Below are 26934 nucleotides of genomic sequence, written 5' to 3' on the forward strand. Positions count from 1 at the left end.
CTTGAACAAAATGCAGAAAATGGTGGAAGAATTTAGCAGTTCAAAGTATGTATATGTCACCGTATACCATCTTTTGATTAATTTTCTTCCAGGCATTTGCAGTAAAATAGAGAAATACAATACAATCAATGAAAAGAGCAAACACTACTGCGAAGCCTCTGCCTACACTGAAGAAGTTTAAATCTTCTCTTCGACGGGAGTTCAGTGAAACCCTCTCTCGCTGCTCCCCATCTATAATTCCTTCGGCCCTTCAACTTTTCGATCATATTTTGACCCAGACCCGCTATTACAGCCATATATCCTTCCTTGGAACGTGTTTCCGCCGCCAACTGACTCCAGTTGGCTTCGGGATCCGTTTTCGAGCTTCTCAATTTGGACCTTCTCAGGATCCCAGGTACTCACATTTAATTGACTCTGCCTCCCGCTGTTTCTCCCGTCGAGCTCCGAGGGCGACACTCTCCGCCATGAGAAGGTACCTGGCGTCCCTATCCCAGTCCCTTCCACTCCTCCGGGACACCCTTTTCTCCGTTTGCATGGACCTGTCCGTTATTTCATCCTCCGTCGGATCCATGCGTGCAATCGCCGTTTCTTTAACTTTATCACGTCCAGCAAGGATCGTAAGATCTTCCATCTGCAGACCCCAGAGTATGGATTTCGCATCCGGCCCCGGGACCGGCTGTCGATCTCGGCTGCCGCAGCAACCCAGGGCATTTTGAAAACCCGTCTCCAGCACTATCACCGCGTGTTCCAACGGCGAAGGAATCGCCCCGGCCGTCGATCTCGGCTGCCCCAGCGACCCAGGGCATATTGCAACTCCGGACTCCAGCACCATCAACGTGGGTTCCAACGGCCATGGACAGTTTCAAAGCGATTGTGCAGCCACCGACTGCGACTCCAGCCTTGAGCTCCAGGCCGTGTCTTCACATGCTGGGATTGTGTCTCCGTCTCCCCTTCCCCCACCACCACTCGGCAATCCCCTCTCCCTCAGATCCCATCGTCAGCTCCTGGGCCCTCAGAGGCTCCATCTTCCTCTCACCCCAACCCTTCCCTCTCCACTGACACTACCAGCCTCCACTGACCCCATCTCTCATCCGTGCCGGGTCTTCACCATTCCCTCCAACCTTCAACTCTTCTGAGGCAGAGCGCTCTGTCCTCAGTAAGGGCCTCAGCTTTGTCCCCAGTAAGGGCCTTATCTTTGTCCCCCTTCGCTCACACCTCAGTGAGTTCCGCGTACGCCATGACACTGAACTCTTCTTCCGCTGGCTCCGTCTCCGAGTTTACTTCTTTGACAAGGACTCTCCTACCCCCACCGATGACACCTTCTCCCGTCTTCAACCCTCCTCCTCTTCATGGACACCCCGCTCTGGTCTTCTGCCTGCTCTGGATCTCTTTATTGCTAATTGCCGACGGGACATCAACCGTCTCGACTTCACCACACCCTGTTCCAATTCCAACCTCACTCCTTCCGAACGCTCTGCTCTCTGCTCCCTCCGCACCAATCCCAACCTCACTATAAAACCTGCTGATAAGGGGGAAGCTGTTGTTGTCTGGCGTACTGACCTCTACCTGACCGAGACACAGCGACAACTCTCTGATAACTCCTCTTATTTACTCCTTGATCATGACCCCACTAAGGAGCACCAGGCCATTGTCTCCTATACCATCACCAACCTTATCAGCTCTGGGGATCTCCCATCCACTGCCACCAACCTCATAGTTCCCACACCCTGCACTTCCCATTTCTACCTCCTACCCAAGATCCACAAACCTGCCTGTCCAGGTAGACCTATTGTCTCAGCTTGCTCCTGCCCCACTGAACTCATTTCTGCATACCTTGACACTGTCTTATCCCCCCTTGTTCAATCTCTTCCCACCTAAGTTTATGACACTTCTCATGCTTTGAATTTTTTCAATGATTTTAAGTTCACTGGCCCCCACTATCTTATTTTCACCATGGACGTCCAGGCCCTATATGCCTCCATCCCCCACTGAGATGGTCTCGAAGCTCTTCGCTTTTTTTTTGGATTCCAGACCTAACCAATTCCCCTCTACCACCACTCTCCTCTGTCTAGCGGAATTAGTTCTTACTCTCAATAATTTCTCCTTTGCCTCCTCCCACTTCCTCCAAACCAAGGGTGTAGCCATGGGCACCCGTATGGGTCCCAGTTATGCCTGGCTTTTTGTTGGCTTTGTGGAACAGTCCATGTTCCAAGCCTATACGGGTATCCATCCCCCTCTTTTCCTTCGCTACATCGACAACTGCATTGGCGCTGCCTCCTGCACGCATGCTGAGCTCGTCGACTTCATTAACTTTGCCTCCAACTTTCACCCTGCCCTCAAATTTACCTGGTTCATTTCCTACACCTTCCTCCCCTTTCTTGATCTTTTTGTCTCCATCTCTGGAGACGGCCGATCTACTGATATCTACTATAAGCCTACAGACTCTCACAGCTACCTGGACTATTCCTCTTCCCACCCTGTCTCTTGCAAAAAGGCTATCCCCTTCTCACAATTCCTTTGTCTCTGCCGCATCTGCTCTCAGGATGAGGCTTTTCATTCCAGGATGAAGGAGATGTCTTCTTTTTTTAAACAAAGGGGCTTCCCTTTGTCCACCATCAACTCTGCTCTCAAACGCATCTCTCCCATTTCCTGCACATCTGCCCTCACTCCATCCACCCGCCACCCCACTTGGGATAGGGTTCCCCTTGTCCTTACCTACCACGCCACCAGCCTCTGGGTCCAACGTATAATTCTCCGTAACTTCCACCACCTCCAACGGGATCACACTACCAAACACATTTTTCCCTCCCCCCCTTTCTGCTTTTCACAGGAATCACTCCCTACATGACTCCCTTGTCCACTCGTGTGTCCCCCCATCCCTTCCCACCGATCTCCCTCCTGGCACTTATCCTTGTAAACAGAACAAGTGCTACAACTGCCCTTACACTTCCTCCCTCACCACCATTCAGGGCCCCAGACAGTCCTTCCAGGTGAGGCGACACTTCACCTGTGAGTTGGCTGGTGTGGTGTACTGCGTCCGGTGCTCCCAGTGTGGCCTTTTATATATTGGTGAGACCCGATGCAGACTGGGAGACCGTTTCACGGAACACCTATGCTCGGTCCGCCAGCAAAAGCAGGATCTCCCAGTGGCCACACAGTTTAATTCCGCATCCCATTCCCATTCTGATATGTCTATCCATGGCCTCCTCTATTGTCAGAATGAATCCACACTCAGGTTGGAGGAACAACACCTTATATACTGGCTGGGTAGCCTCCAAACTGATGGCATGAACATTGACTTCTCTAACTTCCGTTAATGCCCCTCCTTCCCTTCTTACCCCATCCCTGACATATTTAGTTGTTTGCCTGTTCTCCATCTCCCTCTGGTTCTCCGCCACCTCCTTTCTTTCTCCTGAGGCCTCCCGTCCCATGATCCTTTCCCTTCTCCAGCTCTGTATCACTTTCGCCAATCACCTTTCCCGCTCTTAGCTTCATCCCGCCCCCTCCGGTCATTTCCTGTCATTTCGCATTTCCCCCTCCCCCCACTACTTCCAAATCTCTTACTATCTTTCCTTCCAGTTAGTCCTGATGAAGGGTCTCGGCCCGAAACGTCGACAGCGCTTCTCCCTACGGATGCTGCCTGGCCTGCTGTATTCCACCAGCAGTTTGTGTGTGTTGTTTGAATCAATGAAAAGCTACACACCAAAACTGACAAACAACCAACGTACAAAAGACGACAAAATGCACAAATTTAAAAATAAATAAATAATATTGAGAACATGAGTTGTAGAGTCCTTAAAAGGAGTCCATAGGTTGTGGAGTCATTTCAGAGTTGGGGTGAGTGAAGTTATCCACATTGGCTTAGGAGCCTGATGGCTGAAGACATAATTTCCTATGCACAAATCCACGTCCAATAAACCTAAAAGGTCTTGCTTTTCCAAATGCAGGTAGCTCCTGGTTGTTGGAACGCAGCAAAAAAGAAATGCAAGTACAATGTTGTATAAAACAATTACGTAAAAAATAAGTGACTTTAAACTGATTATTAGCACAACTAAAATATCCACCCATTGAAGTAAAGTGAAAATGGAAGGTAAGGCTTGTGAGAAATATACTCATTAAATTTGTAGTAAATTATTATGAAGTTTATATAACTGTGTACTAGAAACAGTTCTTATCAAATGTACGTCTCATTATAATTAAACATTTTATTTGAAGATTGCAGAGAATAAGAAGAAAACTTAATTGTTGACTTTCATTTGAAAACAGGTTCCAGATAAGCCAGTACTGTGCTAGGCACATCACTTGATTGGTCTGAGATATGAACGTTTACATTTTCACATTAGTAGCATAAATATTTTGAATAATTTAATTTACTATAATCATCTTTCTTTTCCTAGTGTCTGTACCATTGTTTATAATCTGATCAACAAATAGTACAGGAATGAAACACTGGACAGGATCAGAGGCCAACATGGCTGGGCACAGCCACTTAGCTCTATCAGATGGATACTATCTTGCAGAACCGTCACAGCTCTATGGTATGTATAAACTCTTGGTAGTTTTAAATTTTGTAAAGACCAGATAGGATTGTTAAGGGTATATTTATCTGTTGTATAGTAGGTCTTTTGAAAATTTTATGCAAAAGTCTAAGAAGACAATTCTTCATAAACTGTACATTCACTCTGGGCCCCAAAATGGAAGCTAGGAAATATATCATCTTCGATTTTGTGCAAGAACAACTGAAACAAGCGAAAGAGCATGAGTAATAAGTGCCCTGATGTTAGCAAATAACATAACTGATGCAGGAGCTTTAACCATAAGCACTGATGCTGATAATTTTTTGAAAATCTAGTGTTTTAAAAATCTGCTCATTTCAGTTGCCTCATTTCTTAAAATGTTATTTTCAATGTATGGCAAAGTAGAAGATGGTATAATCAGTATTCATGTAGGACCCACGCAGAATGACATTGCTATGGGCAGGATGTAGAGAGCAAGAATAGGAAACACCAGATGCTGAGCAGACCTGGGAAAAGAAGCAATTACAGCTAATTCTTAAATAGGTAACAATGGAAATTAGGGAAGCACAGTAACATCTTTTTGGGTGATGGAAGAGCTGCCGGACAAGGAGGATATTTTCAAGCGTGTCAAAGATTGTAGGCAGGGTGAGGAGGCAGAAGTTGACTAGGTGGGCTGAAGGGCCTGTTTCTGTGTTGTATTACTTTAAAAACTTGAGGAAAATCAGGAGGCTGACATTGATGATTTTGTTAGGTGCCATTTCAGTTCTGTAATAGGAACAGAAACCTAATCTGAGGGGTGCAAACAAGGAAGCTCCAGAAAGATGGATCAACTTAGGGGATTGAAATTCATTTCTGTACTTCAGAGACAAAAGGGCAACTGGAGAGAGGTAATTGTTGCAAGGATAGAAGAATCATGAGTTTCTTTTAAAGAATCAGGTTTGTAGTATAGAGGAGGGTTGTGATTAATTGCACTTTTTATTGCGAAAGGTGAGTATTGTGCTTGGTTGGTTGGTAGAAGTTTTGGAAGTTGCAAGGGAAAGCCATTACAAGAATTCAGTGTAGAACTTAAACCTGTGCAGCGTTCTCAATACCAGAATCCATTCCCTGCAGATCCACTTTAATGATCAATGTGTGCCATGTGCCAACTATAGACCGTGCACGTGTAATGGAAAATCATAGAAGCAAGGTGCAGGTGTGCTTTGCAAATCATTGAGCAGCCCTCTGCACAGCCTGGAACCTTTGTCAATTTGTGTATGAAAGCCTGAAGGAATACTATTGATTTCATTATGCGAAGGATAAATCTTTGAATTTGTATAACTGATTTATCTCGCTTATCCTTATAATATAGCATCTGAATCACTCATTATATGACCTGGGGTCCAGGGTAGGGGATCGGTGCTGTGGGCCGATCTAGCTGGATATTCTAGACCAGCATCAAGGCTGGGTTCTAGAATACTAAGGAAATGGTTTGCAGCAGGAGATGGGGTCCTGATAGCTTGTAGAATTTACTGAAAATATATTATACTACTGTGCAATGTATAATAAAGTGAAATAAAGTTAAGTTTGGGGATCAATAGGAGTAACATCAAAAAGGCCAGAAAATCTATGAAGTGCCAAAGCTGCTAGATTATTGGAGTTACGCTGTATTTAATTGAAATCGGACAGTACAAAATGATACAGAAATACTAAACATTCATTAGCAACTGTTAGCATTTGCTTAATTCCTTGCAAAAGAAATACATGCTATTACAGACTATAAACAGTTTAAGATGATTTGAAGGGGTGGGATGCTGAAATAAGAAAGAAATCTCACATGCATGTTTCTAGTTACAAACCAGTGTGGCTATCTCTTATCTGGTCCATCAATCCACCCTTTCGTATTCATTTATCTATCACATATATGATGAAACATACGGTGAACTGCATCTTTTGTATCAACAGCCAACGCAACCTCAGAATGTGCTGCCACTCAGATCAGCGCTAACGTAGCATGCCCACAATATTCAGCAGAACAATGCAAATAACAACACAACAGTAACAAACAAAACAACAACAGCCCTTTCCTCCCTCCCACTTCCCCACTCACACACACAAACTGGTCTCCTCTGGAGTCGCTGCACCCAGACCTCAGTTGCGTACATCGGGCCTCCAGCTTCCAGGCATGTCAACCCAGTCCTCAAACATCAGGCCTCAACCTCCAGACCTTTGGACTTCCGCCTTTGTTATCAACCCCAGGACCCGCCAGTCAATGGATTTGAATTCTGGGCCTTGAACGATGGACTCATATAGCTTTCCAACTATGGGCCTCATCAGTCTGCCCACATAGAACTCCAATCCCTGGGAAGGTCACCTGCCCTTGTCCACAAGGCTGACTGTGATCATTGGCATTGAGAATCGATGGTCGTCCTTTTTAGCGCTTGCTCACCTGACATCTGTCCACAGGGAATGCTGGCCTTTGACTGCAGAACACTAAGTGGTAGGCAAGTTATCGGAGAAGATTCTTAGAGACAGGATTACAAGCATTTTTGAAAAAGCATGGACTGATTAGGGATAGTCAGCATGGCTTTGTGAGGGGCAGGTCGTGCCCCATGATCCTGATTGAATTCTTTGAGGATGTAACAAAGCACAGTGATGAAGGTAGAGCAGTGCATCTGGTGTATAAAGATTTTAGTAAGGCATTTGAAAGGGTTCCGTGTGATAGGCTCATTCAGAAAGTTAGGAGGCATGATATCCAGGGAAACTTGGCGTTGTGGATTTCAGAAGGCAGAAAAGTAGTTGTGCATGAAGTGTATTCTGCCTGGAGGTTGATGACCAATGGTGCTCCACAGGGTCCTGATCTTGGACCTCTTCTCTTTGTAATGTTTATAAATGGCTTGGATGAGGAGGTGGAAGGGTGGGTTAGTAAGTTTGCAGATGACCCAAAGACTGGGGGAGTTGTGCACAATGTAGAAGGTTGTCGTTGGTTACAACTGAATGTTTACAGGGTGTAGAACTGCATTGAGAAGTGGTAGATGAAATTCATGCCAGAAACGTGTGAAATGATTCAAATAAAAAGGGCAAATTTGAAGACAGAATACAGGGTTACTGGCAGAACTCTTAGCAGTGTGGAGGAATAGAGGGTTGAAAGGATTGTTGACAAAAGATATGATGTGTTAATCTTCTTTAATTGGGTGACTTGAGTTCAAGAGCCGCAAGGAAATGTAGCTCTATAAAGACCATTATTAAGGACCTCCAGCACCCAGGGCATGCCCTTCTCTCACGGTTACCATCAGGTAAGAGGTACAGAAGCCTGAAGGCACACACTCAGCGATTCAGGAACAGCTTCTTCCTCCTCCACCATCCATTTCCTAAATGGACACTGAATCTTTGGACATGACCTCTCTTTTTTTAGATATACAGCATTTCTGTTCTTCATGTTTTTAAAAAATCTATTCAATATACGTAATTAATTAATTAATTTATTATTTTATTTATTATTATATTTTTTCTGCTAGATTATGTATGGCATAGAACTGCTGCTGCTAAGTTAACAAATTTCACGTCACGTGCCGGTGATAATAAACCTGATTCTGATTCTAATTCTGAAAGCCTGGTTGGACCAGACTTAGAATATTGAGTTCAGTTTGGTCACCTCATTATAGGAAGGATATAGAAGCTTCAGAGAGGGTGCAGAGGAGATTTACCAGAATGCTGCTTGGATTAGAGAACATCTTATGAGGATAGGCTGAGTGAGCTAAGGAGTGAAGGCAGAAAAGACATGACTTGATAAAGGTTTACAGGAAGTTACAAAGCATAACTCTAATGGATATCCAGGGATGTTTTTCCAGGGCTAGTGTAAAACGGCATAATTTTAAGGTGATTGGAGAAAAGTATAGGGGGATGTCAGAGGTAAGTTTGATACAAAGACAGTGGCGGGTGCATGGAAACATGTATTAGGGACATTTAAGAAACTCTTAGATAGGCACATGGATAACAGAATGGTGGAGGGCTATGCTGGAGGAAAGGATTGGATTGGTATGTTAAAAAGTGCCTGTAGCCAAGGGCCTGTACTGTGCTGTACTGTTCTATGTTCTATTTTGAAACTCCAAGAAATCAGGCCAGTGATTGATTTTACACCTGGGAACATCAATATTATCTTACAAAATTGATGCAACAACTCCAGTGGTGAATAAATTTTCAACATTAGACAACTTCTGGGCCTAACCCAAGGAAAATACATTGGAGGAAAGTTAAATATATTTTAACTGTTGCAATTTGGCAGCTTACTCATTATATGAAACAAATGCAGGGGAAGAAGTTAAATAAACACATTTGTAATTGTAACTTTGAGATATCATCAGCTCATTTGAAAATATTACTGACACAAGTTTATGTAAAACTAACAGTAAGGGAATGTAACATTTGACTGAATGTACCCTAGTGATTCCAGACCCACCATGGGAATTAATAAATTTTCTACTAAAATGCTGAGAAACTGACATATGTGTCAAATTAGCATAATTAAAAATTGCAGCTGAGATGGAACTGATTTAGACAATGGTGAAAACAAAGTACAGAGAGGATCTTCTAGGAATGTAGGTGAGAATTGTTCTAAATCTAGCAAATGCTGTGCTCTTCATTTTGTGTGCCAGAGCCCCAAGGAGACATCAGACTGCTTGGACGGAGAGAGAGTTTAAAAGAAGCGAGCAGAGGCAATTGGCACATTTTGAACGCCACGGTCCCGAGAAGACATTAGATTTTGCATAATTAGGCTCTTCGCAAGGACGAATAAAAAGAAGTTAGATTTAACCATTGTGTGAGTGGGCCAGTGTTGGAATGGGGAGTTGAGGCTTTGGCTCAGTAGACCATAGGTAGATTTTTGTTTGTTATGTATTCTTTCTTTATTTCTTATTGCACATTTAGAGCAGAGGGGATACTAGACAGGATACTGGAATGTTCTTCTTGTGGGATGTGGGAAGGCAGGAAGATCTCCAGAGCCCCTGACTACACCTGCAAGAAGTGCATCCAGCTGCAGCTTCTAACAGACTGCGCTAGGGAGCTGGAGCTGGAACTGAAACTGAATGAACTCTGGATCATTTGGGAGGCTGAGGGGTTGATAGACAGAACATACAGAGAGGTAGTTACACCCAAGGTGTAGGACACAGGTAAATGGGTGACTGCCGGGGATGGGGAGGGGAAAGGACAGTCAGTGCAGACTACCTCTGTGGTTGTTCCCCAGAACAACAGATATATCGCTTTGGATACTGTTTGGATACCTAGCAGAGGAAAGGTGCAACACCAGGCCTCTGGCACTAAGTCTGGCTCTGTGGCTCAGACAGGAAGGGAGGAGAAGAGGTGAGCTGTAGTGGTAGGGATTCATTGGTTAGGTGAACAGGAAGAGTTTCTGTAGATGAGAATGAGATTCCTGGATGGTATGTTGCCTCCTGGGTGCCAGGGGAGGGACATATTGGATAAGGCAGTGGAAGTTGTCTACATGGACTTTACCAAGACCTTTGACTAGGTCCTGCATTGGAATTTGGTCAAGAAGGTTCAGTTGCTTGTCATTCAAGATGAGGTAGTAAGCTTGTTTAGACATTGGCTTCACAAAAGGAGCCAGAGAGTGGTAGTAGATGATCGCCTCTCTGATCGGAGGCCGGTGATAGTGGAGTGTCACAGGGATTGGTGCTAGGTCTGTTGTCGTTTGTCATTTATATCAACGAACTGGATAATGATGTGGTTAACTGAATCAGTAGATTTGCAGATGACACCAAAACTGGTGGATGTGGTGGAGAGTGAGGAAGATTATCAAAGCTTGCAGTGGGATCTGGACCAGCTGGAAAAATGGCAGATGGAATTTAATGCAGACAAGTATGAGGTGTTGTACATTGGGAGGACAAACCAGGGTAGGACTTGCATGGTGAGTGGTAAGGCTTTGAGGAGTGTGGTAGAACAGAGAGATCTGTGAATACAGGTCCATAATTCCTCTAAAGCGGTGTTGCAGGTAGATAGGGTCGTAAAGAAAACTTTTGGCAGATTGGCCTTCATAAATCAATGTACTGAGTATAGCACTTGGGCTGTTATGTTGAAATTGTATATGACAGTGGTGAATTTGGAATATTGTCTCCAGTTTTGCTCACCTACCTACTGGAATAATGTCATTAAGATTGAAAGTGTGCAGAGAAAATTTACAAGGATGTTGCCAGGACTTGAGATTTGAGTTATAGGGAAAGACTGAATAGGTTAGGACTTTATTCCCTAGAGCATAGAAGGTTGAGGGGAGATATGGTAGAGGTGAACAAAATTATGAGAAGAGATTGGGTAAATGCAAACAGTCCTTTTCCTCTGAGGTAGGGTGAGACTAGAACTATAGGTCATAGGTTAAGGAAGAAAGGTGAAATGTTTCAGCAGAACATGAGGTGGAACTTAATCACTCAGAGGGTGATCAGAGTGTAAAACGAGCAAGTGGTGGATGCAGGGTCAATTTCAACAGTGAAGAGAAATTTGGATAGGTACATGGATGGGAGGGGTATGGTCTGGGTGCAGGTCGATGTGACCCGCAGTTTAATGGACCAGCATGGGTTAGATAGACCAAAGAGCCTGTTTCTGTGCTGCAGTGTTCTGTAACTCTAGTTAGTGTCTTTATGTATTTGCTTCAATTAAGAAATAAGTTAAATCTAATAAACAGGATGAAGCTGCCATGGGAGGGTGATAAGGGAGTCAAGCTGATTATAAATTTGATTCAGCTGTCAAAGTTTCAAGCAAAATAAAGAAAATTTGCCTTTTAGATGCTCAGTGGCTTCATGCTATTACACATTAGACTGCAGTTAATTAACTCAAAACAAAAACACAATATAAATTGCAGAAATAATATGGGACTACAATTACATTTACACCAGAACAGATAATAATGGGAAGTTAACTTTTTTATTTTAGAGTTCTCTTCCTGCAAGATTTTTTTCATGATTATAGTATGAAATACTAAATTACTTTTCCAAACTGAAACCTTTTATTTCATTCAAAAAAAGATTAAAAATAATTCTGATAAAATTAGACAGCGTTAAGTGAATTAAGGCTCTCTGCTGTTCTTTGGATGTAATCTACCAGTTATTTATAATATGATTTCATAGCATATATTGATGATTATAAGTGATGATTTCATGAAAAACCAATAAGAAGCTCACTCACAAAGTCCAACGTTTTTGTGTACCACTCAATGAATTTTGCCTAAAAAGTAGTATGTCTTTGGAAATATGATTCAGATCCTTTCCTGCATTTGATACGGTCACGTTTAAGACTGCTGAGCATGTGCAGTGATGTCAAGAGGCAAGTAATGAGTTTCTTAAGTCACTGGCGTAAGATTCCTGTATTTAATTGCTGGCTACCAATGATACAGGTTACTCACACTGAAGCTGAGTGTGGGTGAAGAGTCCGGCATTTTATTATAATTAATTTTGGAATCTGGGCATCACTGACAATGGCTGCATTTATTGCCCTTCCCAAAATGAACTTGAGGAGGTGATCGTGAGCTGCCATGTTAAAATTCTGCAGTTTTTTTTATCTGGAAAGCAGCGATATATTAGAAGTATTCATAGATATAGATTAAAGTTTCTTGCTCTTGAGTAATTTCTCCTTTGTTCTAAATTTAGAGGTTCTGACTGATCAGATTAACTACCCACTGCAAGACCCAGATCTACAGATGCCTCCATATAGCCAGTATCCAAATATGCAGTTCTCTACGATGGCCACGCCACAACAGCAGGCACATTATTCCACTCACAATTACTACCCTCAATATTCACCAGAAGGACATTATTCTCCGAGCTCATATGAGCTAAACAAACCACAGTACTTGGTCCCCAATGTTGCAGATGGAGGAATACCCATGATGAAAAGACCAAGACTCAATAATTCATCTTTGCGAATAAAGGGAGAGGAGGAGTTGTGTGTGGTGTGTGGGGACAAAGCGTCAGGGTATCACTATAACGCACTAACCTGTGAAGGATGCAAAGGTAAGAATATTAGACATTTTTATATTATAATGAATTATTTTTCTAATTTGTCAGTTTAATAAGGAGTTATAAATGATATAGTGTCATGTGCGTAGCCTCAGTGATAGAAACTAGCTTGCATTAAGTATGCTTTTTTAATGCTCTGTGGATTCCCATTTGTGTACACAGCTTTTGGTACCCTGGACTTGTATTCATTCACAGATGTATGCCCATATCTGGAAGAGTACGTGGTGGTGAAATCTGTCTTTGTGCAAAACCATTGAATGACCTACAACACTGAGGTTTAAAGGGAATCCCTAATAATTTATGAGTATGCTGGGGACTGATTTTATAGTAGAGTTTATCTTATTCTTCTGAGCTGCAGCTATGTAGGCAATACACTGCATAGTGGGAACTGTGTTGCTTTACAGTGCCAGCTGTAAAGTCGGTGTTCAATTCCTGCTGCCGTCTGTAAGAAGTTTTACGTTCTCCTCATGACAGCCTTGGTTTCCTTTCTCACTCCAAGGACTTGTGGTTAGCGATAGTGAGTTGTGGGCATGCTATATTGGCTCCTGAAGTGTGGCAACACTAATGAGCTGCCCAGCACAATCATTTGACGCAAGTGATGCATGTACATGTGACAAATATCGTTAATCTTTATAGGAGATTCCAGGAACTTTTTGATCATGTAGGATAATGTTTTTTTTGTTATATATGGTGTTATGTAAATGCTATATTATTATTATAAGATCAAGTAAGAAACTATATTGGTAAGCATATGATTTTGTACTTGATGTACCTTATGGAAGCTTGCCTTCATATAACTAAAGGTTTAACTGATTCAGCATAAAGCAGCTCATTATAATGCCATCATACTGAACATATTTTTGCAGCTCATGATGTACAAAATGGTTAGCAATATCCCATCAAAGCTTATTTGCAAAATCGCAGAGGATATCAGTTGCTTGGTTACTGCAAGGTAGACTTCAAGTTATATATCATCCTCACTTCAAAATTTGTTCCCCTATTCCCGTGTGTTCATTCGTTTACAATACCGGAGCTGCCCACCTTCCAACTCCATGGAAATTCCATGGAATTCAGAACAAGAACCAATCAGGAATCCGTACTGGAAACTGGGACCAGAACACTCTCAATGGATTGAGGTCAGTAAGTAGGATAGATTTCAAATAAACACCAAAGAATGACAAAAAGATTACTAAAATAGAGAAAACTAGAGTATGATATTAAGCTTGCTAGAGATATAAACAGAAAGATTTTTAAAGACAGTTTACAAAGTGAATATTATTCCCAATAGAAAGAGAGTTTTGGGAATGAATAATGCAAAACAAGGAAATGGCAGATAAAATAAAATAGGTATTTATTGTAGTTTGGACTGTAGAAAAAAACAAGAAGGAAATTCAGTTTATTTTCTGTAAGGGGGAGAGGGTTGTTGCAGGTGGGATTTGATGTTCTGAAGCTTCCCTGATTTTTTTCTCTGCAGGGTGTGGGGGCAGTTGAGGCTCTTGTTCTGCAATGTAATTTGGGGCAATTTTAAAGTGCTTTTTTGTGTGTTTGTGTGTGGGAGGGAGGGGAGTGTTGATGTTTTACCTAGAACTAACACGGCTTTCCCTTGTTTGGTGGCTATCTGGAGAAGGTGATTCTCAGAGTTCTATACTGCACACATACTTTTATAATAAATGAACCTCTGATAATGAAAATATTAGAAACTATTAATAAAGATGATACAACAGGATATTTAGGGGGAAAATTAAAGATAGTGAATGTGAAAAGAAAGTCACATCGGACCAATTTATTGCAGTTCCCTGAAGTATTAACAGACGATGTGAATAAAGGAAGCCGCAGATGTAATGCAATTGATTTCCAAAAGGTATTGATAAAAGCTGTATCAAAAGTTATTGTAGGCAATGGAATCTCAGCGTAACAAGTAATATTATGGGGTGGAGAAAATACTGGCACGCTTAAATGCTTCACTTCTAGTTGGCATGATGTAACAAACAGTGTTACATAGATATTGATGATGGGACCTCAAAATTTTACTTTAGGTAAATTACTTTATCATGCAATAGGTAACTTTGCTGATGACACAAAGGTAGGTAGATAAGTAAGTTCTGACAACGTCGCAAAGGAAGCTACATGGATATAAGTAGATTGTGATCAGTCAAATCTCTAGTAAATGGATTATTAATGTAGAAACTATGAATTTGTTTATTTTGGCAGGAAAACTGAAAAGGATATTATCCAAATGATGAGAGACTGCTGAACTCTGAGATGCAGAGGGATTTGAGTGTATTAGTGCATAATTCACTTCAGGCCAGTAACGTAGCAGCGAGCTTGACGCTATACAGCTCGGGGTGTCAGAGTTTAGAGATCACACTAGGCACTGTCTCTGTGTCCTCCCTGTGGATGCATGGGTTTTCTCCAGGTGCTCCTGTTTCCCCCACCCCCCACCCCACCACCACCCGTCGACAGATGTACTGGCTGGTAGGTTAACTGATCATTCTAAGTTGTCCTGTGATTAGGCTGGGGTAAATCAAGGGTTTCTGGGTGGTGCTGGAAGGGCCTGTTCTACACTGTCTCAGTAAATAAAGATACAACGGCTAACATAAAATTTCTTGCTAAGGGAGACAAAGATACTAACATTGTTTCAGTTATATGGAGCATTGGTGAGGCCTCATCTGATATATTTAAGATTGGAGAAAGTTTTTCTTCCTTGGTTAGCTTACAAGCAAATGAGCGTAATCTACTTAGAACCCAATGGTGTGAACATTAAATTTTCAGGAAACCCACATCCCCAGTGCTGTCCACACACACACACACACACACACACACACTCACACACACACACACACACACACACACACACACACACACACACACACACACACACACACACACACACACACACACACACACACACACACACACACACACACACACATCTTTCCTCTTCTTCCTGCAATGTCACAAACAAAAACGTCATCTTCAGGAACTGCTTGTCAGCTGAATGCTTCCAGCATTGTTGTTACTAGTATAATACCTATGATAGTCTCATAAGGAAAGCATCGATGGGCTAGGCACTATCCACTGGAGTTTCGAAGAGTGAGATAGGCAAGATCTTGGGGGTCCTGAGAATATATCCTATTTTTGGAGAATCAACAACTAGAAGCTACATATGAAAGTAAAATTTGAAATTAGTTAGTTGAAAGCAGGGATTTTGAATATTTTTAAAGCAGGCACACTTAGATAAGTGAGATAATGAAAGGTTACCAGGGGTAGAATAGGGAGTTAAAATTACAAATGAAATCAGAATGATTTTATTAAATGGTAAATGAGCAGATTTGAGGGCTAAGTGGGCTACTTCATCTACTCATTTATTTGTTCATTTACCTGTATGTAATTAACATTTTTCCAGCTTTTCTGTCTAACCAGAATCAGAATTAATATCTTTGGGATATATCATGAAATTTATTCACTTTGCAGCAGCAGTACAGTGCAATACATGATAAATATAGAAAAAATAACTGAATTACAGTAATTATATATATGTATATTAAATAGTTAAGTTAAAATAAGTAGTGCCTTCCAGATTCTGCCCTTCCTTCCTGATGGTAACAATGAGAAGAGGGCATGTCCTCATAAGAATAAATAAAGGGAAACTTAATCATTTAATTCTCATGTTGCTTTCCCCACAGTGTTGATGATCTACATCTATCAGAATACTAATAATGAAAATTTGAATTAAGGAGTCACCATGCCAAAATATTTAGAGATCCAAATAGCGATAAGGCTTCATAATTATTGATTAAATGTCATTGTCCAACTCTTAGTCCTACATTTCACTGCCTGCCTTAGTATTTCAAGGTACTGTAGTTCTAGAAAATTCATCACGTGCACCAGAAGAAGTGACAGAAGACTAAAAGGTGATCCAGAAGCAGGCCTCTGGGTGGCCCAGCCTCAGGCAACACTGTTCTAATGCAAGCGTTCTGGCCAGCCCGCTGACAGATAGGTAGCAATAGCAATGACAGTTCCCATCATCCCAAGAAGGATAGCACATTCATACTCAACTGTGGATTTTGGTGTATTCAAGCAATGGTAAATGTTTGAACTTGTGTTATGAACATTAGGTAAGATTAGTGACTGATGGAGGTTGTTATTGGGTTGTCAGAGGTGTGGTGCATGGAGCAGTATAGGAGTAGATGTACGGTTACTGCCAGACCAGATTTGCTGATGTGTTTACACAGTTCTATTAAGTAGAAATTATACATTGTAATTACATAGTTTAAATTAATAACTTACAACCTACAACTGTAAGAACTATTAACTATTTCAGTCACAATTCTTTGGGAAATAGAGTAGGGAATCATTTGTGGATGTAATGTAGGCCTCCGCTAATCTCGATAGACCATGGATTTGCACCTTGGAAATTTTCCAGGGCGCAAGCCTGGGCAAGGTTTTTTTTATGGAAGACCGGCAGTTGCCCAAGCTGCAGATCTCCCCTCTCCACACCACCAATGTTGTCCAAGGGAAGGGCACTAGGACCCATTCAGGTTGGCACCGGTGTTGTCACAGAGCAAAGTGTGGTTAAGTGCCTTGCTCAAGGACACACACGCAGCTTCAGCCAAGGCTCGAACTAGCGACCTTCAGATCACTAGATGAACAACTTAACCACTTGGCCACGTGCCAACAATTTGTGGATACCAAAAGCACAATGTGAATACCTGTCTATACCTGAGTATCGGTATCAATAGTATACCATGTGTGTATTTTTAGACATTGGTATATGTGCATGAGTGTATATATAATGCATGCAAGTATGTTCATGTGAGTATTTGTGCATATTTTGTTTGGTGGGTATCTGTCTCTGCTCCTATGTCTTATGACCTTACATATGAAAATGTGATTTAGCGTAAAATCTGAAGTTTTTGTGTAATCATGGACATATCAGATTGTTAGTAATGCCATTGCTGTTGGTGACCTAATGAATTAACAGTTACTGCATATACATTCACTAAACATAACACAAACACAAAAAAATTCAACAAACCAGTTCAACGAATGCCTGCAGACCAGCTCTGGAAAGTAACTATTTCAGATGGTTTCTGTTGACCTCGTCAACTCATACGTAACAGAATAAAGATAAACAAAAAGCTAGAAATACTAAACAGCTCTAGAGAGAAAATGATAACATCTCAGGTTTTGACTTCTTAGTTCAGGTAAATTACATAAAATATTAATTGCGTTTCCCTCTCTGCAAATGCAGCCTGACCATTTTTCTACATTTCCAGTATTTTCTGTTTTTCTATCAGATTTCCAACATCCACATTCTGCTTTACTTACAATGTGCTTATTCATCCTCTTTCATTGAAAAGCATCTCTTTAATCAGTGTGATGATAATATCTTTGTAACTGCTGGCTTCAGGAGGTTATTGAATTTTATATTGTGTGCGAGATGAAGAACATTCTACCTTGAAGTGGCTGAGGAACAAATGAAAGTGATGCATAATAAACAAAACTACTTAACCTGCTAATATTATTGTATCAGACTACTCCAAAACTGGAACAGGACGACTGAATTAGAGGTGTGGCAGAGCTAACTATTAGTAGTATAATCCAATGCATACACACAAGTTCAAAGGAAAACTGAATTTCAATATGTGTGTGCTTCTCTATTCTTCACACTTAGCTCGGAAATACATATTTTAAAGACATATATACATTTAGTGAAACACCAGGGACATGAATATGTAGGAACCAGATCAAGGGGACAGAATAACACAAGGGGGAGTTCATCAGAGAGAGCTTGGCCTTGGAAAAGTCAGATGACAACTTTGATGATGCATATTACAGAACAAAGCTGATGGGCATAAACAAGATGTTTGGCCTACTGCAAGCCTACTTCATGCAGAAAGATCAAGAACTTGAGTGATCCAGTTTTAACTTGTCAAGGTCTGTATGTTGCCCTTGGATTTTATCCTTTCATAAGACCATAAGATATAGGAGCAGAATTAGGCCATTTGGCCCATCAAGTCTGCTCTGCCATTTCATCATGGCTGATCCACGTTTCCTCTCAGCCCCAGTCTCCTGCCTTCTCTCTGTATCTCTTCATGCCCTGACCAACCAAGGACCTATCAACCTCTGCCTTACATATACATAAAGACTTGGCCTCCACAGCTGCCAGTGGCAAAGATTTCCACTGATTCACCACTCACAGGCTGAAGAAATTTCTGCTCATCTCCATTCTAAAAGGATGCCCACCTATTCTGAGGCTATGTTCTCTGGTCTTAGTCTCTCCCACCATAGGAAACACCCACTCCACATCCACTCTATGAAGGGCTTTCAGCATTCAATTTCAATGAGGTCATTCTTCTGAATTCTAGTGAATACAGGTCCAGAGCCATCAAACAGTCTTCACATGACAAGCCATTCAATCCTGGAATAATTCTCGTGAACCTCCTTTGAACCCCTTGCAGTTTCAGCACATCGTTTCTAAGGGGCCCAAACTGCTCACAATACTCCAAGTGAATATTCATATTCACATTCATAATGTCTCAACATTACATCCTCGCTTCTATATCCCAGTCCTTTTGAAATGAATGCTAACATTGAATTTGCCTTCCTCACCACAGACTCAACCTGCAAATTTAACTTCAGGGATCTTGCAATAGGACTCCCAAGTCCCTTTGAACTTCAGTTTTTTTGTATTTTCTATTCACAAAATAATCTACCTTTTCATTTCTTCTACTAGAGTGCATGACCATACATTTCCTGACACTGTATTTCATCTGCCATTTCTTTGCCCATTCTTCTAATCTAAGTCCTTCTGTAGCTTATCTACTTCCTGAAAACTATTTGTCCCTCCAGCTATCTTCATATCGTCTGCAAACGTTGCAACAAAGCCATCAATTCCATCATCTAAATCACTGACAGATATTAAAAAAAAAGAATCAGCTCAAACACAGACCCCGATGGAACACCATTAGTCACTGGCAGACAGAAAAGGCTCACTTTATTCCTACTCTTTGCCTCCTGACAATCACCCACTGCTTTATTCATGTTAGAATCTTTCCTGTAATAAGATCCTTGCCTCATGTGTGGCACTTTATCAAAGACCTTCTGAAAATCTGGTACACAACTTCAATTGATTCTCCTTTGTCTATTCTGCTTGTTAATTCTTCAAAGAATTTCAAAAGATTTGTCAGTCAAGCTTTTCCTTTGAGGAAACCATGCTGAACATGGCCTATTTTACTATGTGTCTCTGAGTACCCAGAGACCTCATCCTTAACATTCAACTCCAACATCTTTCCAATCACTGAGGTCAGATGAACTAGCCTATAATTTCTTTTCTTCTGTCTCTCTCCCTTCTTGAAGAATGGAGTGACATTTTGCAAATTTCCAGTCTTCCAGAACCATTCCAGAATCTAGTGATTCTTGAAAGATCATTACTAATGCCTCCACAATCTCTTCAACCACCTTTTTCAGAACCCTGGGGTGTAGTCCATTTGGTCCAGGTTACTTATCCACCTTCAGACCTTTCATTCCCAAGAACCTTCTCTCTAGTTATGGTAACTTCACACACTTCATGCCGCCTGACACCTGGAACTTCCACCACACTGCTAATGTCTTCTACAGTGAAGACAGATACAAAATATTCATTCAGTTTACCCGCTGTTTTGTTGTTCCCCATTACTACCTGTCCAGCATCATTTTCTAGCAGTCCAATATCCATTCTCGCCTCTCTTTTAAACTTCATGTATCTGAAGAAACTTTTGGTACTCTCTTTAATATTATTGGCTAGCTGATTTTTGTATTCCACCTTTACCTTCTTAATTACTTTTTTGGTTGCCTTCTGTTGGTTTGTAAAAGCTTCCCAATCCTCTAACTTCCCACTAATTTTTGTTTTATTATATACCTTCTGATTGGTTTTTATGTTGTCCTTGACTTCTCTTGTTAGACATGGTTGTGTCATCTTTTCTTTAGAATACTCCTTCCTGTTTAGGATATATATATCCTGTGACTTCCAAATTGCTTTCAGAAATTTCAGCCTTTGTTACTCTGCCATCATCCCTGCCAGTGTTCTTTTCCAATCAATACTGGCCAACTCCTCTCTCATGCCACTGTAATTCCCTTTACTCCACTGTAATACTGATACATCTGACCTTAGCTTCTCCTTCTCACATTTCAGGGTGAATTCTATCATATTATGATCACTTTCCCCTAAGGGTTCATTTACCTTAAGCTCTCTAACCAATTCTGGTTCATTGCACGACATCCAATCCAGAATAGGTCATCCTCTAGAGGGCTCAACCATGAACTACTCTAAAGAGTCATCTCATTGGCAGTCTAGAAATTCCCCCTCCTGGAATCCAACACAAACCTGATTTTCCCATTCTACCTACATATTGACTGTTGTAACATTGCCCCTTGGGCATATATTTTCTATCTCCCATTGTAATTTGTATGCAACATCCTTATTACTGTTTGGGGGTCTGTATGTCATTCCCATCAGGCTCATTTTATTCATGCAGTCCTTAGCTCTATCCACAATCATTCAACACCTTCCAACGCTATGTCACCGTTTTCTAATGATTTGGTTTTATTTTTTAGCAACAGAGCAATGCTGCCCCCTCTGCCTTCCTGCCTGTCCTTTCATTACAATGTGTATCCTTGGACATTAAGCTCCCAGCTATAATCTTTCAGCCATGATTTAGAGTTGCCTACAACATCATAGAGTTGCCTACAACATCAACTGTGCTGCAAGTTCATCTACCTTATTCCATATACTGCGCACATTCAGATACAAAACCTTCAGTCCTGTATTCACTCTTTTTGATTTTGTCTGCCTTTTATGTTGAACATCATCCTGTTGACTGCAATTTTGCCCTATGAACAACCTATGTACATCGTGGATAGTATTTCATTCAGTGCATCTGGGGATGCACCCTGATACAATATCTATTGAATGTTGTCTGAGCTTCCATTCTGAACAAGTAGTGTCCACTAAGCACTAGTAGCATTGGAATTCCAATTTACAGGACCTACAGGATTTTTTAATTTGCCCTCCAGAGGACTAGATTATTGGTACAGCAAATCCAGAAATGGATGGAGATAGGTTTAAAAATATGAATATCAATGTCATCTCTCGGCCTAATATATAATGCATATAATTACAACTACATACCCCACTGTTAATCCTGAACCTGGGAACTTGATTCACAATAGTCATTTACTATTGGCATACTTGCAGATTTTGTGGACAGTATCTTGACACTGTTACATTTCAGGCTATGCTCATTCTTGATTATTTCTAATGCCTTCTCTGATTATTATTCTGTGAAGAACTATTCAGCATTAATATTGATTTAAGCTTCAGAAATTATATTCATTCAGAGTATGAAAAATATTCTGGTTAAATCACAAGGAAAGTTAGCCATTTAGAAACTTCTGTGTCTTCAGATTTTCTTTGAGATACGGGAGACATAAAAATATGCTTAATGCAACAAAACAGTTTAAAATTATATAAGTAGATCTGTCTACTTTAAACAACTTATCATCTTTTCTGTGAGACTCTTCTGTTATAAAACTCGGAATGTCTAATTTTCCAAACAGGATTTTTCCGTCGGAGTATCACCAAGAATGCAGTGTATAAATGTAAAACTGGTGGAAACTGTGAAATGGATATGTACATGCGCAGGAAATGTCAGGAATGCCGGCTGAAGAAATGCAAGGCAGTGGGAATGCTAGCTGAATGTAAGTAATTAACGAATACAAAAAGTTTATATTTGAAAATATATTTTTGTTGATCCTTTGGTACTTGACTAAAAAAAATACTTCAACAAATTTAACACCTTTTAGGATCTCTGAAAAACCCAAAGCTCTTAACAGTCAATGAAGTGCTACTATAATTTTGGAAACAGCCAGTTTGCAGATGAGAAGTTCCAATAAGCAGGAATATGATAATGCGCAGACCATCTGTTGTTAGTAATGTTGATTGAGGAATAAATATTGGTTAGGATGATGGGGATAGTCACTTGCTTTCTGCATCTATTTGTGACAGAAGCAAGATCTTAATTTAAATTATTGACCAGGGCCATCATTCTTCAGTTAGCTTATTCAATGGATAGGTTTGTTCAATTTTTTTTTACTAGTTTCAATAATCAACTATCTCTCTCGCTTTCTTTCTGGTATAAATTATCAATCAGTTCTGTTGCTAAAAGTCAGCATTTCTGATAATATTCCAGAGGAGTGTCAAACTGGTCTTGTTCTCATGGTTTTGTAATGGCTCTTCAACTTACAATCTTCTTTCTCAAAGCTGAATGATTAAGCAATTAAAGATTTATTAGACTTGATGGGGACAAAGTATTTCTACTAGTTCAAAAGTTTTAGGATTAAGGGTCATTACTTAAAGATTGAAGGCACACTTTCAGGAATGAAGTTGTGGAAGACTTTTATGTTTAAATTCTTGTTCAAGTTTGGAACTCTTGTTCCAGTATTGGGTCAACATCAAATTTTAAATCTGAACTTGACTGAATTTGCTAACCAAAGATGGTAGGTTGTGATATTAGGCTTAGATTGTTATATTGCAATAAGTCAAAGACCTGTCACAGTACTGAATAGGCAAACAGATATGAGGGATTACTTGATCTTATGTACTTAACAGACAGGACTAGCAACAAAGGGCTCACACACAATTACTGATCTTTAGGATCTCCTATTCAACTGACAGGGGGCCAATCATAGATTGTCCATGGCAAGACCGACAATATGAGAAAGAAGGCATTGTCAGTTAGTTGAATCCAGGTGGAAAAATTGTTATTGTCTGTTGTAGAAGGCAGCAAAAGTCTCTTATCACAGTCACTCCACCGGCAGTCATATGAAAGATAGTCCATCAACAAATCAGAGCCTGTTACACAACTAAAGCAGGAAAGATCAGAAAATCTATGTGACCTGTGCATCTAGATCATAAAATCTGGGTCAGTCAGCTCACAAGCTCATGCAGAATTGCAGTCTCAAGTTCAAAAGACCATGATGACCATTTCTAGTGAACAACTGATTAAACCAGGCATGGGCAAACTACATGGGTCATATGCGGCCTGTTAAGCTTTTTAATCCGGCCCGCAGAACTTGACGAAATTATATTAATAAACCTTGTTAACGTTTTTTCCCCGCAATTCTGACGTTTCCCAATAGATGACGCACTCTATATACATTGACCTTTGTTGAGGTGAAGCGTATTACTCCACATTTGCGCTTTACTCTTTGTTCGGCTCAACCTATTTGTGTGAACTGGCGTTCAGCGTCATGAACATCAACAAAGCCAGCCACAGATCCAAGTTAACTGACCAACACCTCAGATCCATCCTAAGAATCGCCACAACAAAACTAAATCCAGACTTTGATGCACTGGCTAAAAAGGGAGACCAACAACACTGTTCCCACTGAAATTAAAAATAAGTTTCTTCGTTGTGTTATGTAAAAAATGCATTTGAAAATATTTTTTTCAATAAGCCTTACATATTACATGTTATTTCTGTTAAGTGATGGACATGAGTAGTGCGCAGGTGCACGTACGTTCTCAAAATAAAAAATGCGCTCCAGATCAAATAACGCGCTCCGCATACTGGCGCGCTGTCATTGTTCTGTCTTTGTGCTGGTCGTTGTTGAGTTTTGGCACAGGGGACAATTGAATAAGAAGGAGCAGGACAAGTAGACCTGCATCTCCTACCGTTTTTGAAATAAAGACAGTCAGGAGGAGAGTGATGATGATAATATCTTGAAGGATAACAGAATTTTCAGTGCTTTAAAATAATAACTGTTACTATTAAAAAAAGCTGTATTTTATTCATTTAATTTTCAGTGTTTTAAAAGTCATTTCAATAAATAGCTAAATACCATGGGACTTCAAAGACAGATATTTTGTTGTAATGCATTTGTTCATTTTCAATTGAAATTAAAGCACATGTTTTCTACATATCCCATGATATTTTATTTTCTCTTATGAGGTGTATTACCAAAACACTCCATCCATCTGCTCCTGGTCCGGCCCCCCTGTCAAATTTTAGAACCCTTTGTGGCCCACAAGACAAAAAGTTTGCCCACCCCTGGATTAAACCATCCATGACATTATCTGGCTGGTTTATATTAGGTTTTACTAGATTTAGCCTCCCTCTTGAAAACTCCTCTTTAGAAAGTGAAGATTGCATAAGGCATACTTTCCCACTGCCATTAATTTCCTGAAACTTTTTTTCTATTGTCTCTTTCAGCCTCATTTCTAATATTGGGTGCAAGATGGAGGCCAATAGAAGAAATTTTAAAGAAAAAAATAGAAAGGAGAGAAATCATTGTTCTCTGGTGCTATCGGTCACCAATTATACTCTTCTCCTTCACAATGAGTTCCATATGTGGGAGGAGAATGAGGCCAGTGGACATTGCCTTATACGCATTTAGTAGTGATGGTCAAATTTAATTCCCATATACATTCGCCTACTTTAGCAGTTAGCCTTTAGCTTTTGAGCTCAATAATGTAATTGTTATATGGTTATAAAACAAATCTCTCCCCAGAGCATCCTCGGGAAATATTTTCATTTCTCCCATACATTTCCTATGTTCTTGTCTAATTAACTGGATCCTTGACCCTTCAATCCTATTCACACTAAACTGGTAACATCACAATTTTCTTCTGAGATCATTTGTAAATGATTCCTTCCCCTATTTCATCTAACTTCCATTAATTTACCACAGAGATGGAAAAATTGATTGCAATGATAAGGAAAAGGATTAATAAATACAGAAGACAACAGTTTTGTTGGAAGACAGAATTGCAGCAACCATTTAACATGGTTTTGCTAGGCCTCACAAGTTCTTTCAATTCCATCAGTGAAGAGGGATTATGGAGAATCCCTTGCAAATTCTCAGATAAGCTCTACAAATCCACATGTTACATAATGACATACAAACCAGATTACTTCAGAGTAACCAATGTGCCACAGTCATCATGATATTTAAGTAGGGTAAAGGGTGACATCTGATAGAATTTAGAAGGAGTGCAAATTAACGACTACAAAAATATGGTAACTTTAATCTGGCAAAAATTTCTCAAACTCTTCATAAGGGTGTCATCAAATAAGATTTGGCACTGAACAGCTCAAGGCTTCATAAACCCTTCAGTTTTATTTCCCTTCCATGTTCCCATCTTTTGAGTAACATTTTTCTTCTCTCTCCCCAGATTTGAATTATTTATTTTAAATTTCCTTGGTACTATTCCCTTGTTTTAGATCAGCTAAATTTTCCAAACACTTTTTGCAGCCTTCAAAATGTTGTAATTTTATGGTTAAAACTATTGTTCTAATATAATAATGTTGAGAAACAAATAGGCATTTTTTCTGATGAAACAATGTTATACAGTATTGGAAATTCTGCTCTGCTTTGAAAAATTTATCATGGGTTGGAATGATCTGAATCGAACTATTAGATTAAATGGGTTTTCATAAGGGAAGAGAGAGGAAACCAGATCACTTTAGGGGAGACACAAGCAGGAAGATCTAGAGAGAGCATTCTCTGAGCTTAGTGTCTTGCAGATAAGAAAATGGTGTGATGGAGCAATTAAAGACATGGTGCCAAGAACCAGGTTCCAAAGGTTGTAGGGAGGGAGCTACAGAATGGATGCTATGAAGACATGAAAGGATTAGAATATATGGATGAGGATTTTAAAATAAAGACATTGCTTCAAGATGAATCAAAATAGACCAATGTAGAGGAGATGGGCAAATGGAACAGAGCAAGTTAAAAAAAAAAGTCTCTTTATCCAGGACTATTGATTAAATGGTATCTATAAATTCTCCTAGGTTTGCTAACAGAAATCCAGTGTAAATCCAAACGCCTGCGGAAAAACACCAAACAAGTCATGGATCTTTTTTGTAGCATAAAGACAGAGGAAGATGGTGTTGACACCAAACAGGTTTCGTCTACAACCAAGGCAGGAAAAGTAAGACAATTTGAACTTGTATGATAAAGATTTCAGTTTTAAAATGGTGAGAGCTTCAGACTACATTTATCAGATTTTATTTCATGCAGAAGACAGAAAAGAGATAATTATTGATGAGGGGAATGTGGAAATAATACACAAAAATGTTCAGTCTTGCATGTCTTCTGTGGAATGAACCGGAATTATCTAAAGCTGAGATAAAAATCCTGATATCTTCTGAAAATTCCAGTTAAATATTATCCACAATTGTTGCTGCTATGGATACTGTATATTGCCCTGTTTTTCTATGGCTGTTTGGCACACTTTTCCAGGTGATGGGCATAGAGAATAATAAGCAATATTGAGGATTTATTTCACGCTTATCTTCTTGAGGAGGTTATATAATGGATAGACGGTATTGCAACAAATAGAAATGTCTATATTGATTACTGGAGAAATTAAAAGGTAC

At 40.3% G+C, this 26934-nt stretch overlaps 1 protein-coding gene across 4 annotated transcripts in view; it reads left to right on the forward strand.

The window, feature by feature from the left end:
- The window catches only part of LOC132395774 (bile acid receptor-like), a 117084-nt gene that overhangs the window by 50737 nt on the left and 39413 nt on the right, over window positions 1–26934 (forward strand). For 2 of the 4 annotated variants that reach the window (XR_009512738.1, XM_059972788.1), the window contains exons 2-5: window positions 4398–4538; window positions 12143–12505; window positions 22112–22252; window positions 26347–26486. Coding sequence is in view for 3 of the 4 variants with exons in the window: in XM_059972788.1 (XP_059828771.1) it covers window positions 4442–4538; window positions 12143–12505; window positions 22112–22252; window positions 26347–26486 (741 nt within the window). In the remaining variant the exon portion in view is untranslated. Of the gene's footprint in view, window positions 1–376; window positions 395–3974; window positions 4091–4397; window positions 4539–12142; window positions 12506–22111; window positions 22253–26346; window positions 26487–26934 lie in introns of those variants that run through there. The other 2 variants (XM_059972789.1, XM_059972790.1) reach the window with 2 other exon arrangements.

This window comes from Hypanus sabinus, chromosome 6 (genome assembly GCF_030144855.1).
Source record: "Hypanus sabinus isolate sHypSab1 chromosome 6, sHypSab1.hap1, whole genome shotgun sequence".
Lineage (NCBI taxonomy): Eukaryota > Metazoa > Chordata > Chondrichthyes > Myliobatiformes > Dasyatidae > Hypanus > Hypanus sabinus.